The sequence below is a fragment of the Podarcis muralis genome, chromosome 12, assembly GCF_964188315.1.
Source record: "Podarcis muralis chromosome 12, rPodMur119.hap1.1, whole genome shotgun sequence".
Classification (NCBI taxonomy): domain Eukaryota; kingdom Metazoa; phylum Chordata; class Lepidosauria; order Squamata; family Lacertidae; genus Podarcis; species Podarcis muralis.
The window spans coordinates 29,362,429-29,380,487 of record NC_135666.1 but is presented as its reverse complement, the minus strand read 5'-3'; the positions used below and the strand labels follow the sequence as shown (position 1 = coordinate 29,380,487).

General features: G+C 42.9%; 1 protein-coding gene across 8 annotated transcripts in view; it reads right to left on the bottom strand.

Moving 5' to 3' along the window:
* Nucleotides 1-18,059, bottom strand: part of DYNC1I1 (dynein cytoplasmic 1 intermediate chain 1) — a 237,002-nt gene that overhangs the window by 19,013 nt on the left and 199,930 nt on the right. For all 8 annotated transcript variants that reach the window (XM_077936958.1, XM_077936956.1, XM_077936960.1 and 5 more), the window contains 2 exons: nucleotides 14,865-15,005; nucleotides 4,244-4,369 (listed from right to left, as the gene is read on the bottom strand). In XM_077936958.1, coding sequence (XP_077793084.1) covers nucleotides 4,244-4,369; nucleotides 14,865-15,005 — 267 coding nt within the window. The remainder of the gene's footprint in view (nucleotides 1-4,243; nucleotides 4,370-14,864; nucleotides 15,006-18,059) is intronic.

Sequence of the window (18,059 nt, the reverse complement as noted above, 5' to 3'; positions counted from 1 at the left end):
GGAAGCCAAGAAATGGATGGCTAATCTGGAAGAGATGAAGAAAATACTCCAAATATCTTGCTGTATGATATGTCAAAGAGACATATTTACAGCCTGTCTAGACTACAGACAATAGGCAAGAACAGACTATATTGTCAACGCAGGTATTTCTAGCGTCTGTCAAATCACTCAGAAACAGAACACACACAATCACACACACACACAGTATAATAAATAAATAAAAGATGCTGTCCTGCCGGTGCCGCAGCAGAAATTTGAGTGTAATGACTTTAGACAGTTTAGCAATTATGGTAACGATACAGCAAGATGTTTCTGCAGTCATTTGCGAGCAAAAGCGACTCCTGCAAAAGCACAAGCCAGCCAAAAATGTGAGTCATGCGCAAGTAATTTTGCTATGGGCCATAAAAATCACTTTGTGTGAGTTAAAGCTAAATCTGTATGTGCTACATAATGTTTCCCTACTGTGGGGAGATGGAGATCCCAGTATCCTATCACAGATAATGACAAAAAACAAATTCCGTCTATAAAAGCTGATTGCTCCGCGAGTCACCCTTCGACTGTTCCAGGAATTGTAATGCAGACGCTACGTTTTGTGCTGCATTCAGCAACAAAGAGGCACATTCCATCAAGCACACACCATACTGACATCAATTTAGTCAGATTTTAGTATTGGGGGGGCAGTTCAGAACAGCCTTGCAACACACTATATTCAGCCTGCTAATTTCCATTACATCTACTCTTCACCCCTATAAGCTTCCGCTGTTCCTTTCTAGCCCACCATTTCAGTTTTTCTTGTATCAATACCTCATGTGCTCGTTTAGACAACTGTATCATGGACTATGGTTTCCCCAGAAGTGATGTATGGAAGTGAGAGCTGGACCATAAAGAAGGCTGATCGCCGAAGAATTGATGCTTTTGAATTATGGTCTGGAGGAGACTCTTGAGAGTCCCACAGACTGCAAGAAGATCAAACCTATCCATTCTTAAGGAAATCAGCCCTGAGTGCTCACTGGAAGGACAGATGCTGAAGCTGAGGCTCCAATACTTTGGCCATCTCATGAGAAGAGAAGACTCCCTGGAAAAGACTGTGATGTTGGGAAAGATGGAGGGCACAAGGAGAAGGGGACGACAGAGGACGAGATGGTTGGACAGTGTTCTTGAAGCTACCAGCATAAGTTTGACCAAACTGAAAGAGGCAGTGGAAGACAGGAGTGCCTGGCGTGCTCTGGTCCATGGGGTCACAAAGAGTCGGACACGACTAAACAACTAAACAACAACATCATGGACTGATTCATTCTCTTGTCTACATGAAAGTTGACAAGATGAAAGATGCCCGTGAGAGCTGGTGTAACACAGTAAGCTAAGATAGTGAGCTGTAAGCCAGGAAGCCTTAGGACCAGTGGTTTTTTTCAGCCGGAGAATGCCAGAGCACAGTTCCAGTACCTCTCAGGTGGGGACTGTGGCAGGCTGGTGCTCCCTTCACCTGCTTCTCGACTTGACATACTTCCGAGAAGCCCAAAACAAAAGCCCAAGTCAAAACGGAAGCTGCCAAGCATGTTCGAATCTACACTTTTTTGTTTAGATCTATGGCTCCACATAGCTCCCAGCTGTGACGGGTCAAGTGACGGGGTGGGGCCAATTCATATTTCCTTTTCTTCAATCCATCTCCTATGTACTGGCAGTGGGCTTCTTTTGAAAACAAAAACAAAAACATTTAAAGTACTAAAATACTAACAAAAACCAAAATAAGCTGCAGAGCTGCCTCTAACAGGGTGGTGACTCAGCCCTCCCAGAAGCTAGAAGTCGGTGGTGGGCTTTGAGCTTCCAGCTAGGCCTCTACCATTGCACATGTGTGTGTTTGCGTGAAGGCCCTTTTGAGCTGCCCTAGCCATTCTCCTGAATCTAAGAGAACGAGGGAGGTGGGGGTGCATTTCTTTGTCCTGTGCCAGAGCCAGGGGGAAACCCCCAAACCAGCTAGGGAAACAGCTCGCCATAGTTTTTAGCACCTTTGTGGGCAGTGAATGCACCTGTTGTCAAACCGACATCTGTTCAGAGCTGCCCTGAGTGGTCCAGGGACTTACTGTAACAACTTTGTGGTGAGTTCCGGCACCTATTTTTCTTTTTAAAAAGCACGGCTTGGGACAAATCTTGTCTCTGCAGTGAACTCAGTAGCTGGCTTTAGCAGTGGTGTCCAAACTTTTTCCAAAGAGGGCAAGATTTGATGAAGTGAAGGGCTGTTGTTGACCTTTTTTTTAAGGGTTGAAGTTGTTGAGGGTTTTTTAAGGATTTTACCTCAGGAAATAAACTGCCACAGGGGCCAGATTAAACCAGGCCGGATTAAACCAGAAGCGGACTTTGGACATGCCTGCTTTAGGGAAACCCTTCCCTTCCAGTCTCAGCTTTCATAAGCAATTTGGGAATGGCAGATGCTGACCTACCCTGCAGGGTTATAGTAATGAAGGGTTGCTGAGAGAAAAATACATGAAAATGCTTGAATGTTCAGAAAGTGCTATGAAAGAAATCCTTAGCATCTGGAACCTGCCTATACCAGTGACTTTTCACAGTCTTTTTTTTTAAAAAAGAACTGAAATCCTAGTAGCTGTAAATACGATAGTATGTATTTATTAGCATGGTGATTTCTTTCTTTACAGTAAAAAAGGCAAGAGAGAAAATACAATGTTAGATTCTTTTAACACGAGAGAGAAAATAAAATGGTATATTTTTTTAACATGATTCCTTGGTCGTGTTCTGTCATATGTGCACAGGTATGCTCAGATATCTACCCACAATGTAGATGCAAATCCACCACACTACCAATACTATGCAATAGCTCCTGACAACAAGGCCCCATTTTAAGCAATTCTATGAAACTAACCAGTCTAAAATTGGACCAATCGTCCAGATAACGAAAGCATAATGAAACAAAGCATCATCTCTGAAACAAAAATCTTCAGCACAAGTAAAAGTAAACTTAAAGTAATGCAACTTCAGCATTAACCAATTAATTTACTGATAAAAATTAACAACCTACAGGTACCTGGTTGAGATGGCCGCAGATATTATCATGGTCTTTCTTGCCAGACACTTGAGAAACTTATTTTCAAAGTGTTGGTACAAATTAGAGGGCACATTAATTGAACGAATGTGTGAACTTCCCTTTGGAGTGGGAGTTTATTGTGGGCAGAAAGGGGAGATTGTGGCCAGCAGAGAGTTAAAAATTTGCCTTCTCCACTCTGAGGCTGCCCAACTTCCTCCAAAGCCCCAATGTATATAATGAGTTTAAATTCTAGTCAATCCTATTCTGAAGGCTCAGAATAGGTAAGAATGCATTTATCAAAGAGAACCCGATAGATAAAAGAACTAATTAGAATCTTAGATGACTTGAAACAGCCCTTACCATAATTTGCTTTCGGTGTCTGTCTCTTGGCATTTTGGTACAACTTACAGAGAGGCTGACCCAACACAGCTTGTTAAATAAGCTGCCATAACGATGATCAGCTGCTTGGTGAGTGAGGCACAAAATCCATACAGCTGTGCCTCCCAAACAGCCGATTAGCCTGAAAGATGCAACACTTGCTTGCATCCTTGATTCTCCATCCAGCTGGGGTTATACGTGTGGGAGATGGATCAGGGTATAGATAAATTTTAACAAACCCACTGTGCATGCATTTTCTTTTTATTATGATGATTAAGTTTTATTTTTATTTTCTCATTTTACAAGTCACATTTAGTGTATATTAAAGCAACACATAACCAGCCCCGGATTGCCACAATTGTGTCCATATGCATCATGAACTATGCCGTTACTGTATTTTGCATTAAACATGGCTACTCCACACCCTTAGAAATCTGAATAAATAAACGACTAGACTAGCATTAGACACATTAGTTGACCCTACTTTTGTAATAATGAAGCCATGAATACAGAAGATTAACATTACTATGTGGCCATCAGTTCTGGACATCTCTCAGAATTCAACTCATTACTCATAAAAGTGGGTGGGATAGACTTTTTTTTTTTAAAAAAAAGTCATATATAAAATTTAAATGTGTGGTTAAAGTATCCATGAATTGAAACCCATGGCAAAACTCCCTGATTTGAAAGTGGCTGGATTACAGCTTGAATCAATACATTGTGCCAATGAAATGGGTAAGTGTTTCTTACTCCAGTGTGAAATGTTTATTTACCAAGCTGCAAGAAAAATGGCAAGAATGCGAAGCATCTATGAAGAAAGACAAGTACCTCTCCAACATCATAGATCCAGATTCTTCCTTCGGAGTCCCCAACGGCCACTTCTTTCCCAGCTTGGCCCCAACGGACACGATTGAGGGCAGAAGCTCCTTCGATGGTCACGCTCGCCGTTGGAACCTATCAAAGACAGAATTCTCATGTGGATGTTGACAAAGCCACTGCTTTGCAAATGAAAGACAATGAAATGAAATATCCATTGTTGTTGACTCACGTGGTGTAGTAAGGGAGGAGCAGAAGAGAAAATGAAACGATGAGGTTTAAGACAGGCAAAACATAAAGGGGCAGCAAGTGACACACAACTTTGTTTGGCTCTGGGACATGCTAAAACCACTGCAGCTTTATTCTCTCTCTCTCTCTCTCTCTCTCTCTCTCTCTCTCTCTCTCTCTCAATGTGGCCTAACAGAAGATCAAAAGATGATGGATGACTCAGCTGAGTGGCAAGGATTAATGAGCTCAAATGTGGTATGGAGCATAAACCGAAAGCTGAAAGGAGATTGAAGGGATTTCATGTAAACATTTTACTGACCTAGAGCAATTAGTTTAGCCGAGACAGGATGGGGTCAGAAACGAAAGGAAGATGGGCTAAAAAACTATGACATTCAAAATCCTTTTGCTATTCATTTTCCTTTGCATCTCTTGCAGAGACGCTAAGCCCTTGTTACCCAGAGGAAGTGTTTTATGCCCTGCTAGAACTAAGCTGGTCTGGTCCTGAGCACTACTTTGCTGAAAAACTATGCAGGCAACACAGAGAAAACTCTTGGGGAGAAATGCAGGGAATAACTGCAATGTAGCTTCTCTTGGGGGACTAGGGCATAGTCTAAAGCATAGGGGAGCAACCTGAGGCTCTGCAGATGTTGCTGGGAGTGCAGTAGTACACAGGCTGGGGTTGATGGGAGTTGGAATGCAATGAGATCTGGAAGGCCACAGGTTGGCCACCCCTGGTCACATGAAGGAGCAACTTCACTGCTTATGAGCTCCTGTGGACACTCGCCTCAAATTCCATGAATAAATGTAATAAACCCATTGTTTCCTATGTGCTCCAGTGATCAGGGTGCTCAATATAGACATTGTACACTAGAGAAAGAGTAATGTGAATTTAAACCTCAGCCTGGACTAGTTGTGGAGCAAAGGTTACTAAGGTCACCCCTCCAATTCACTGCTGGAGGGGCCAATACCAGTGGGAGTCCCCTCAAGGAGACACCACAAGGACTCTGGTGTCTCCCCTTCTGGGATGCCACTGGTAGCCAAGAATCAAACCCACATGAAAGTAGGAGAGAGATGGTGGAAGGCAGGGAAGTGAAGATCTCCCGAGGTGAGATATTGGGAGAGGAAAGGGAATATCCCAGTTGTGGGCCACTACTTTGGATAGAGAGAAGGTTCTGTATGTGTGTACTGCCTTTTTATTCCAGACACACTGCTGATTTTCTCTTCTGTTTCTGCTGTTGCTGTTATGGGACTGCCTCTGAAGATGGTTCAGAAACTTCAGCTGGTGCAGGATTCAGAGGCCAGGTTGCTCACCGGGGAATAGACAATTGAAGCATATCACACTGATCCTGATACAGTGGTACCTCGGGTTAAGAACTTAATTCGTTCCGGAGGTCCATTCTTAACTTGAAACTGTTCTTAACCTGAGGTACCACTTTAGCTAATGGGGCCTCCCGCTGCCGCCATTGTGCGATTTCTGTTCTCATCCTGAAGCAAAGTTTTTAACCTGAGGTACTATTTCTGGGTAAGTGGAGTCTGTAACCTGAAGCGTCTGTAACCTGAGGTACCACTGTACAACTGCACTGGCTGCCAATGAGTTTCCAGGCCTAAATCAAAGTGCTGGTTTTGACCTATAAAGCTTAAAATGACTAAGGACCACAATACCTCAAGAACTGCCTCTCCCCAGATGAACCGACCCAGATCCTGTGATCATTATCTGAGGCCCTTCTTCGTGTACCTCCTCCACAAAAGGCCTGGAGGGCAGCACCACAAAAACAGGCATTTTCTGCAGTGGCTCCCCATTTGTGGAATGCTCTCCCCAGAGAAGCTCGCCTGGTGCCTTCATTCCTATCTTTAGGCACCAGGCAAAAACATTTCTCTTCTCCCAGGCCTTTGGCTAATTAAACAATCTTTGGTCTTTCAAACTGGGTGGGTGAGGGGTTATTGGTTTTGTTTGTTACTATGTTATTGCAAACCATCCTGTGATCCTCGGATGAAAGACAGCATAGAAATCATCATCATCATCAACAACAACAACAACAGCAATCTATTTCTTATTATCATACTTGCATTTACAGAACTGTTTTGATTTTTATATTGTATACTATGTAATACATTGACATTTGTGTTTTATGCTGCAAACCACCTCACGGTACTTTGAAGGAAAGTATATAAATTTAATTTAAAAAAATTTCACTAAGCGCAATCTGTGAGATTTCATCCCAACCTGTTCTTAAGAAGCTTTTCGGAAAATCACATGAAACTTACTTCTAAGTAAATGTAGTTAGGGAAACAATGTTAATAAGAGCATATGAGTCTATCAGGAACAATTAATCCAAAGTATTTTAATCTCTTCAGTCCTACCCCCTCCCAAATGCTTACCATTTAAATTAGAAACGTTTGTATAATTATGAAGCGATTTTAATTCTATATTCATTTCTTCATAAAACACTAAAAGCCTTTGTGTTTTGACAAAGCATTTGTAATTAAAATGTGTAGGGAAGGGAAGCAACCTACATGCAACAATATGTATTAAATGACAGATTTTATCTACGTATATTTGATGTGCTTTAAAAGGAGAGGAAGAATTACGCAGTAACCAAACAGACATTAAAGCTGCTGTCCTATACAGTTACTTGGGAGTAAGCCCAATTGCACACAGGGGAGCTTACTACCAGGTTTTCTGTATGAGTAATCATACGTATGGTTGGACTGTTAATTTTAATAGGTTTTATTCCTTATTGAGGAAAAGTGATGAGTAAAAATATGCATATTTAGTTAATTTAAAATATATAATCATTCTAGTCCAGGTAGACTAGAAGCAATCTTCAAATATTTTGGATATTCTTGTTTTCTTCTTCTACGTATTACAGCTCCAAGTCTGACAGAAATGTATAACTGATGAATGCTGAAATATAGAAGCGTTGCATTTGTTCTCCTCTGCCACTTGCATTGTTGCATCCATTTGAGGATATAAATCAAACATGGCAAGCTTTTCCTTTGTTAAAGCCAGGAAGCTACGCTGAACCAAATGCAGGCCTTTTATATATTTCACTCCATAGTCCAGCAGTTAGGCTTTAAAAGAGCTATAATCGATGGTGTCATTACCTACCTAACATGTCAATAAAAAACAAGAGTCAGAAAAACGTTTCTCTAAATCAGATAAACGTGTTTGTTAGAGATTTGCATTAACCTCAGAGATGAAAAAGAATCATAAAAGAAAAAAGGATGGCTAAATATTTCTAAAACTTTCTCATACTATCCCTTAGATTTATCGTTGACGGCACTTGCAAGATAAATGCAAGTTTTGATCCAAATCATTGACTGACGCTATTTCTGCAAGTTGGAGCTTTGTTGTGTTGTGTGTGTGTGTGTGTGTGTGTGTGTGTGAGAGAGAGAGAGAGAGAGAGAGAGAGAGAGAGAGAGAGAAGAGAAGAGAAGAGACAGGGAATGCACTACTTCCTGAATCTATAACCAACCTTAGGGTGACCCACTAGATATGTGCCCTTATACCTGCTAGGAACATTTTTATTTATTTACTTAGCTTTGAAAATTCCCTTTGCTGTCATAAATGGGTCTTTGGTTCCAAACTTGCGAAAAGGAAAAGGCAGTTTTTGTGATACTAAAAAAAAAAAGAACTAAAGCAAAATGAATGCACATCAACATTTTTTGAAAGTTAAGATAAATTTTGCCTACCCAATTATTTCCATAAAACACGTTTATGAAATAGTGTCTAAAACCCTGTTCCTAAATATTTCACTGGGGTGACTAGAACCCTGTAGCTGGTTTCATGCAATAGTTTTTTGGGTGTGTCACCCCAAGATTTCAAACAGTGTCCCAAGGGAGAACTCCCCAGCCCCCTCACTGCTTGGAGCTGGGCAGGTGGTGAAGATCTTTATTTCAGCAAGGTCTTGCAGAGTCTTACCTGCAATGTATTTTTACGCTTTTGTTCCCTTTTCCATTTTTGTGACTATTTACTGATAGTTTTTGTTGCATCTTAATAGAATGCAAAATCTGGATTGTAAACTGCCTTGGGGGTTTTATAAAAAGGTGGGCTATAAAACTTGAAAATAAATAACATTATGAATACAGGAGGCAGCTCAGTACACTGACTGGCAACAGAGACTCCTTCTCCGAGCCCTAACTGCAGGTGCCAGGAGCCAGACCAGGGATCTTCTGCATCCAGAGCACTGTGCTGTGGCCTGTCCCGTATTCCCTTTACCATGATTAGTCACATTCCGAATGCAAGAAGCAACTCCCTCTGGGAGCTCAGCTCACTGGGCCTGCCACTTTGATGATTATATTTGGGGCAGTCAGTCAGATTTGTGGGCTGGCACGTTGGTTGTGATCTGCAAGGCCATCCCTTACCCAGCACACCTGTAAAGAGTCACTGTGCATTTTCCTATTGCTAACACTCTGATCTGCAAGTCAGCGATGGCACAGTATTTGGCCGCTGACCTGCTAAACAGCCTGATCCCAAACACATTGGGTAAAAGGCAAGCTCATTCTAAAACATTTAGCAGTCCTGCAGAAGCCTGCCAAACTGCCGTCTCAATTCGGAGCCCACATTCTAGACCCAGTCTTTCCAGCAAAACAACTTCTGTGGGTTTAGGATAGCAACCTAAATCAGGTTTAAGCACTTCCGTTCAAACTGGATCGTGGAGAGGAGGCTAACGTTTCAAGACTTTTTATTTTTGCAAACAGCTAATTTCATTCTAATCTAGTAATTCAGATAGTTCAGTTACGTCTTAAGAAAAATGGGTTACGATTCAAATGAAAGCACTTATTCCTTTCCTCTCAACAGGAGTGATTTAAGCAAATGCTTATCGGTGCCACTGAAATCAAAAGGCTTAACCTGGGCTGGACTGCGTGGCTCGATACTTCTGGAGAAACAAAATCATCATTATTAGTATTCTTTATTAAAGTTCTGAATTGCCAGGCAAAGGATCAAACGAACCACCGCTTTCAGTTGCTAAAGAGTTTTCTTCTTGGCTGATACGGTAGGTCTCTGATTGCTTTTTCCTGGCTTGGTGCTGAATTTATTCCTGCTGATGTCCAGAGGACAGGGGAATGGAAAGTTTATCTGCCTAGCACAGATTTAACGGTCCAAATTAAACAAATAAGAGCAAAGTGAGTCCTGCTCGCAGCCCCACATGCTTTAACAGCATTGATCACAGTGCAATTTCCATGTCAATAACAACAGGGAAGATTTGCAACAGCCTTGATGGGGGGGGGGGATAAAGTATTTTCCAGCCTGCTTTTTGAGAAAATGGACTTTTCTCTTAACAGTCTTATGGCATTGATAGTAAGGGCTCTTAATGGTAACACCTGTAGGGATCTGCTCCTCTTTGCTCCTTCCCCCAAAAGAAAAAGCTGGAGAGAAAACCCCTCCCTAGACATCCTCCTTCAGCTGCTGGCTTTATAATTAAGGCGGCTCTGCAGCTTCCTGCTCGGAGCACTTCAAAAGACCTCGAGTCTCCACTTGACAATCCAGTTTTCAGCATTCGTCCCTCCTTACCTGTCTAAGGTGATTTACGGCAAGGAGCAGTAAAAATGTGCGTTTTCTTCTGATTGAAATGTATATTAAGGCCATACGAAAGAAGGAATTAACCACACGCACAAAAGTAGAAGAAAATACTGGCAGTTGTTACTTTTGCCTTGGTAACTTGGTTGGTTTCTTGACTACAGCCCCGATCCACGAGTATATAAATCCACTACCTTCTTGAGTCTTTTACATACAACTGATGAATTAAGCTCTGTCTCGCCTTAAAAGCTCCTGCCTGAAGCCTCTGTGGCGCCAGAGCACTTTCTGGATTTTCTGCTCTTGCAAACTAACGTAGCTATTTTTCTGCAATTAGGAAACTTAAAATTTATTATCACGATTATTCGTTTCTATAGTGTTTTAAGCTCACAAACCGCTTTACAAGCCTCGTTTCTTTCATCCGCACTGCCTTATCGTTATCTCATAATTCCGATAGGATTTGAACTGCACGTTTGCTGGACAGCCTTCTACAAAATATAGTTGCAGCTTGCATGATGCAATGGTTTTTCATGTTCCGTTCTCAGTGGTGGCATTTAGAACGTTCAATCACAAGACCGTTCTCGCAGGGCGGGGGTGGGGGGAAGGATTACAAAGGAAAAGTTCAAGGGACAATTTCTGTAAAATCTGAATTAGGCGCAGTTATTTCACAACTGGAAATTAGGCAAAACTGCAGGCTGCTTGAATTCATACAAAAATGGCATGAGACAAAATTGTAAGGGAACAAAAAAAAGCAGCAGCCGCTATGGTAAGAGATATTGATTTTCATGTACAGAATATATTTTCTCACAAAGCTTTCTGACTTCAACGTTTCACTGATGCTAAACAGGGCAACAGAGTTTTCTCTGTATGGTTCCTATTTTTAAATTTCTCCCCAATACTGGTATGGAAATCTTATGTTTGAAGGCTTTAATTGCATGTGAAGCTTTGCAATTGTGTGTGTTCGGGCCAGGAGCAGAATATATATCCTGCAGGGAAGAATGAATGGTGGGAGGAGGGGGAAAGAGAGACAGAATTTATTTATTTATTTAGTAAATTGATAGCCCACTTCTCAGTTTAAAAAGAACATTTTCACAGCAGAATACAATAAAGCACGCAAAGAAACCCTGTTTATAAAATGATATTATACTAATATTATACAAATAAAACCAACAAACAATAATTAAAAACCATACCAGTTTGATTAAACAAAATTGCATTGTGAATGACAACATTATGATTGACATATCTGATATATCTGCTATTGACCAGAATATCTCAAAAAAAAAAAAATATTGTAATATTCTGGGCAGAATGTCATCTTCAAAATAAAGGCAATATGGACACACCTTAAAATGACAAAATATCTGCCACATCTCCTAGCATCTGCAGGCAGATAGGCTAGGAAAATACTGACTTAGACCTGATCTATGCAATCAGGACAAAAAGGAGCAGAATGGGTTGTATCACTTCGGTCTGGGGGATGCTGGCTGGTTTTTTTTTATTATTATTGTTCCCCATCTGTGACAATTCCCTTCAATGAAAAAGCTAGCACATCAAGGAGAAGGTCTGTCTGCTCCCTGTGTGCTGGTATTGCACTCTGCAGGTAGCTTTTGATGCTGTTGTTTTACATACTGGAGCACTGAATAAACGTTTATTCTATGTCCGCTCTACTGCCTTACAAACTCCTTTCTTACTCCTTCTGATGAGTTGGTAGACCAGGCCCTTACAGGACAGCAGTTTGAGGGAGGCAAATTATAAATGTATCAAAGAAGCCTAGTGCACTCTGAAAGTGTTTTAAGAACTCCATTCAAATTAGGAAACTCAAAAATGATAAAACACTCAACAACACCCCCCCCCAAAAAAACCCCCAGCAAGAAAGACTTAATAAAATCACTCAGAAATATACCCAAGAGTTTAATGCAGCTGCTTCTTAATTAATAATCTTCTTTTATCAGTACTTACTTTCACAATTTGTTTATATTATATACTTACAAGTATGAAAATAAGGCGATGGTCACTTTGTAAAATCTGGACTTCTCTAGTGGTATTTTGTATTCTAATGATGTTTATTATTCACTTATGCAGTTTTATCTCATCTTTCCTCCAAGGATCTGAGGGCAGCCTATATTGTTCTTCCCTGGCTGTCCTTATATTCTCCCAACAGCCCTGCAAGGCTGCAAGTGTGACTGGCCCATGGCTTTTGGGCAAGGATTTGAACGCAGACATTTCTGGTTCTAGCCACTACAGCACCCCGGTCAAAGAAGGATGATCCAGCCCTTGTTACTGTACCCCCTCAGTAATGCTGCAGACTTAAGACACATTCATCAAATTTCAGGGTCAGTTATCTTCTAAATGAAGCACCACACTTATCTGGGAGTAAGTCCCATTGAACTCAGGGGGACCTATTTTCAAGTAAACGATCAATAGGATCAGGCTGTATGTGTGCTTAGGACTATAGCAACATACCCCAAATGTTGCATAGATGTTTGTGCAGAAGGAGGTATTGCTAATTTCAACAGAGCTTAATCTCAAGTAAGTGTACAAAGATTTATTGGCCTTAAAGCTCAATCTTATGCAAGTTTAACCAGAAGTTAAGTCCCACTGAATTCAATGGGGCTTACTCCCAGGTAAATATGGAAGAGGCAACTGCAGCACTACGTACCGGCAGGTGGCTGTCCAGCGTCTGCTTAAGTACTTTCAACAAAGGAGAGTCCAACATCTCTTCGAGGCAGCCTGTTCCGCTGACAAACAGGTCTTGCCTTTAGCAATTTCCTCCTAAATTCTCACCAAAATCTGCTTCCCTGCAGGTTCCAAGGGCTTGCGGGACAGCTGTAACCTACCCCCCTCAGGCCTTGTACACACCATACATTTTAAAGCAGCACGTCTTTTCCCCAAAAATCTTAAGAACTGTAGTTTACCCCTCTCAGAGCTACAACTCCCAGCACCCACACAAACTACAGGTCCCAGGATTCTTGGCTGAGCTGGCAGAAGCATTTGAAATGTATGCTGCATATACAGTCCTAGAGGGGGGGAAAGACATTCACAAAAGGAGAAATAATGAAGAGCTGCTGCAAGCCAGGAAGAAGGCTGGACCTGTGACTCAGGACAGATTTTATTTATTATTATTTATTCCACACCATACATTTAAAGCACATTCCACACTCGTTGAAAGCATGCGATTTCACCCAAATAATTCTGGGAACTGTAGTTCCTCCACAGAGCCAAGCACCCTGGACAAACTACAGTTCCCGGGATTCTTTGAGGTACGTCAGGTGTTTAAAATGTGCACTGAATGTGCTTTAAATGTAAGGTGCAGATCTGTGGCTAGGCTTCCCTTTTTGTCCTTCTTGGCAACATGAGAAAGCGCAACTTGTGCAACTCCTCTGCAACATGTGGTGCAGAGTTTCAGAGGCATGTGAAACTTCCCAAACCTGCCACCACTGGCACAGGAGGGGGGGAGGGGGAGATGCTCTAAATTCCTCACAGGGCATGCAGAAGAAAAATAAATAAATGGGGGGGGGCAGAAGTGCAGGTGAATAAATCAGCCCCGACACACCCAATCTTTTTGAAAACGTGAATCAACTCTGCACAAGAGAAGGAAGGAATCTGTGCCATGTCTTTAATCTGGGGCAGAAGGCTTTGGGATGAATGTGCTAAGATGCCACGTTTGATTTAGAGCCCCTGGGCAAAGACACAGCCTCCCTCACCTTCCTTACAGGGCTTAGCTTAATGTTAGGGTGGTGCCAGCGATGAACCAAGACAATAGGGATCACAAATTAACAACAACAATAGTTTTTGCACAAAGCAAGTTACAAGCTTGTCTCTTGCTTGAATGTGAGAGCATAAGAGGAGCCAGGATCAGACCATTGGCCCATCTAGTCTAGCATCCTGTCCTCCCAGTGGCCGACTAGGCGCTTGCGGGAAACCCTTAAGCACCACAAGAGCACTCTCCCCCCTCGAGATCTCTGTGGCAACTGGTTTTCAGAAGTATTACTGCCTCCAACCGCCTTCTCAGGCATGGCCAAACTTGGCCCTCCAGATGTTTTGGGACTACAACTCCCATCATCCGTGACCACTGTTAGCTAGGGATGATGGGAGTTGTAGTCCCAAAACATCTGGAGGGCCAAGTTTGGCCATGCCTGCTCACGGTCTATGTTCATCCTACCAGAGAGGTCCCCCCCCCCATAGTAACATTCTGGTGGGTTTCATATTCCCCTAGAGTTGTCGCCAAGAGTGTGAGTGAAGGATGAAGTGGGGCTTACAGGGTATGCCTGCGGCCTGCCGGATGTTGCTAGCCTGAGCACCAGCCATGCTAGCCAGGGTTGACGGAAGTTAGAGTCCAACAACCAAAGAAGGGCAGCGCCTTGTCTCCCACTGGGAGGATCAAGAAGCCTACAAATCATCATGTGAGGCAGAAGTTGGAAGGAGCAAGCGGGTAGGAGGATCCTGGGTGTAACCACACCCCACCAATTTAAAGCACACCTGAAGAAGCCTGGGAACTGCAGTTTCCCTGCACAGCACGCTACAATTCCCAGCACCCTGAAACTGCAGTTCCCGGGGATTCTTGGGGGGAAGTCGTGTGCATTAAACGTGCTGCGGACTTGCCCTTTGTCTCTGGCCAAAGGAGGAGGGGAACACCACCAGGCAGGTCTGGTGGCACCCAGAAAAGGACCCTTGGAAACTGATGAAATTAGCAAGCACAGAATTTTGGGTGGAAGCCTGTTTCTAACGAAGGTGGTTTCTTCTCCTTCCCTCCCAATTTGAAAAGAAGGGGTAAGATGAAATAATAATAATAATAATAATAATAATAATAATAATAATAATAATAATAATGGCAAGCCAGCAGAACATGTCAGCTCCCAGGCCCCGATCCTTCTCCCTCCTCACCTCTGTGTCATTATTCAGGTTCCAGAGATCCAAGCGGCCCATCCCATCCACGCAGGCAAAGAGCGCGGGATGCACTGGTGACCACATGACATCGTAGACATAGTCGGCATTGTCTTCAAAGGAGTAGAGCGGCTTGTTGTGCTGGAAGGGAGAGAGAAGCAGAGGGGAAGCATGAAGACTTCGTGGCGCTACTGCTGCCTCGGGCTGTCTGGCGAGTCTAATTAAAAACTTTGCACATTCAACCAAGTGTCATAAAACTTCCCGCAGATGAAAGGTCCCGGGACGGAGAAGGTGGGGCTGCTGCTGCTGCTGCTGCGCTCTAATGGGGGGGGCGACCACTGTCCAGTGGGTAGGATTGCAAAGTGGGGGTGTTCGTGTAGATGCGGGGGGGGGGACGTGCGGGGGAGGAAGCGGGTGGAAGGAAGGGAGAGTTTGGATTTCGGCGAGGAGAGAGAAGGGATTGCGCAAGACATTCCACGCGCAGGTAAAAGGGAGCTCGCAAGCGGCCCATTCAAGGGGAGGGAGGGAGATGCTGCCTGTTGCTCGCGCCAAGGCATCGCCTTCGTAAGCTGCTGCCCTGATAAGGGATCGGGAGATTCCCGGGGAGGAATGGCAAGGGAAGACGAAGACTGCCACCTAGCGGCTGCCGCGAGGATGCGGCAGGCGCGAGCCACAGAGGCGCTTCGGCGGCGGGAGCGGAATAACCCAAGAATGCAGACTTGGGGGGGGGGGGGGAGAGAGGCCTGCGGAGATTTCCTGATTCCCGTCTGCACTGCGCTCATTTGGGCGCACTGTGCTTTTAACCGAGGGACGATCTGCTGCTGCTATCTGACTTGCTGTTTAGAAATTGTTTATTGTTTTCCTTTAAAACCTGTATTTTAAAATACAGCGTTTTTGTTTTTTACTCTGAAGAGCAAGCCAGAAGTCTATTAAATGATATGTATAATAACGCACGATATGTTTTGAAAAGTTGCTCGCTCGCTATGCATTTTTAAAAATATGTCGTAACCAAATTTTGCATGGTCACTGAGCGAATGAAACGGGTTTTCGCCGACGACCAGATGCCATTTTGAATCAGGATGGTGGACTGAACATTTCAGCATGGCACTGATTTTAACCAAATTGTGCATGGAGGTTCCTGAGATTAAGCAGCAGGTTTTTGCCTAGGTTTTAACTACTGATTTCAAAATACTGATTAGCTTGTTTGTTTGTTTCTAAGCATTCCTAGGGAATACTGGGTTCAAGGCTGCTTTATTAAATAAGACTGTTATATTAAATAACAGGTTAGAGAGGTACCTGCTGCCTTAGTCCAAAGTGCAAAGGTTACTTCAATGTCTGCACTTAGGGCTAAATGTTAATGAACTGATGCAACAGGCCAGTGGTATTATTATTATTGTTATTGTTATTATTGGTATTTCAGTTTTCTATTCAAATGCAGGGAGCACATGGTCACAGTGGCCCTTTCACAGAACTAAGCAAAAAACTGCCCCTTGAAATGTTACAGATACGACTTCCACATCTGCAGAATGTATTTATTTAGGCAATTAGTATTCCACTCCATATTTCAAAGAAACTTCTGAGTGGTTTACAACATCCTAAAAATATCACAAACAAATACCAAAACAAAAATCCACGTTTTAAAGCAGCACAAAACAATTCCATAGGACATAATGGTTTTGTTTTTGTTTTTTAAAGGAAGCATGAACTTAACAACTTACATATGAGGACCATAATAATTACTACTAGCAGATCCAAAATACAGAAATGGAAGACGGGCAACCAGTCCCACTCACCAGTGTCTTTATAGGTAGCAGTGGGACTTTCACTTCTGCTGCTATCTTTTCAACTTAAGCTGACGCCAGAACTGACTGCACACACCCCTACCCTGGGGCTCCCTGCTGTCGCTGGGGTGCACCCACAAGCTCTCCTGCCCCCTGGGAAAAGGTAGTGTTTAAGCAGCTCCCATGGTCAGTTCCCACATCACACTTTTCATATGCAGTCATATGAGACACTTTTTAAAAAACAATAAAAGATGGCTGCTGTTCTGATCAGGGAAGAAGGGCTGTATTTCACTAACAGAGCATCTGATTTGCATGCAGAAGGTCCCATGTCCACCCAGGTATGGCTGGGAGAGAGCGCTGCCTGAAACCCCAGAAGGCAGCTGCTGGTCATTGTGGATAATACCGAACCACATGGACAGCTTCCTATGTTCCTGAAGGCTTCTCAACAGGGGCACCAGGATATTTCCTTCTGCAAGCATCCCTTGGCAAGTCAATCACTCATCTTCCTCCTGATAATGTATCTCAGGATAGGAGAAAAATACTATACGAGCCCAGCCACGGCTTCTCTGCCAAACACACACATCTTTTCACTATGCATTAGAACTTAGCTATCGGGCAGCATGCTCTGGTGCCACATTTCCCTGCTAAACTGCATTCTCCGGCTCATCAAGTTACTTCTGCTCTTTTCTTTTTCTTTCTTTTTCTCTCCCCAGGGCTTCTCTTCACTTTTTTTCTTGAGGACAAGGTGATCTGTAGTTTCGGGATATTCTGAAAGCCAGTTCCCCCTCCCCCTCCCCCGCGTTTAAGACTTGAGTTTGAAGCAAGGAGGTGGCAAGGTTCAGAGAGCACAGCTGCGCTAAGAGAGCGTGGTGCTGTTGCTTGACTTTTAAGTGCCTACGCGTCATTTCATTTCACAACAGACTGGAAGTTCGAAGCAAGTTTTTTTTTTTAAAGTACACCAGGTTCGTAACATGTAATTGGGTGTCATGAATTATTCATCACATTCTGGCTCGTCTTAAGTCTGATTTCTGAATAATGGCTTTGCTAATCCCAGATCAATTAGTGTGAAATGAAATTTAAATGATAATGAAAACCCCAGAGATAAAAGAAAATTAAATATTCTCATCGCTTGTGACAGAAATCTAAACAATGGGATTTCTACATGTGTGCCTATGTATGTGTATTTGTATATAACATAATTTGCATGTACTGTATACAGACAAACACAGTAGACACACACACACACACACACACACACACACACACACACACATCTCTCTCTCATATACACACACATGCACACCCCAGTCTATATCACCCCCTGTGGGGTTTAATATCTCTTTACAAGAAAAACATGATAAAGATCATACAAAGATAATTGTTATTAAAAAACCAATTGACTGCAACTTTAGTC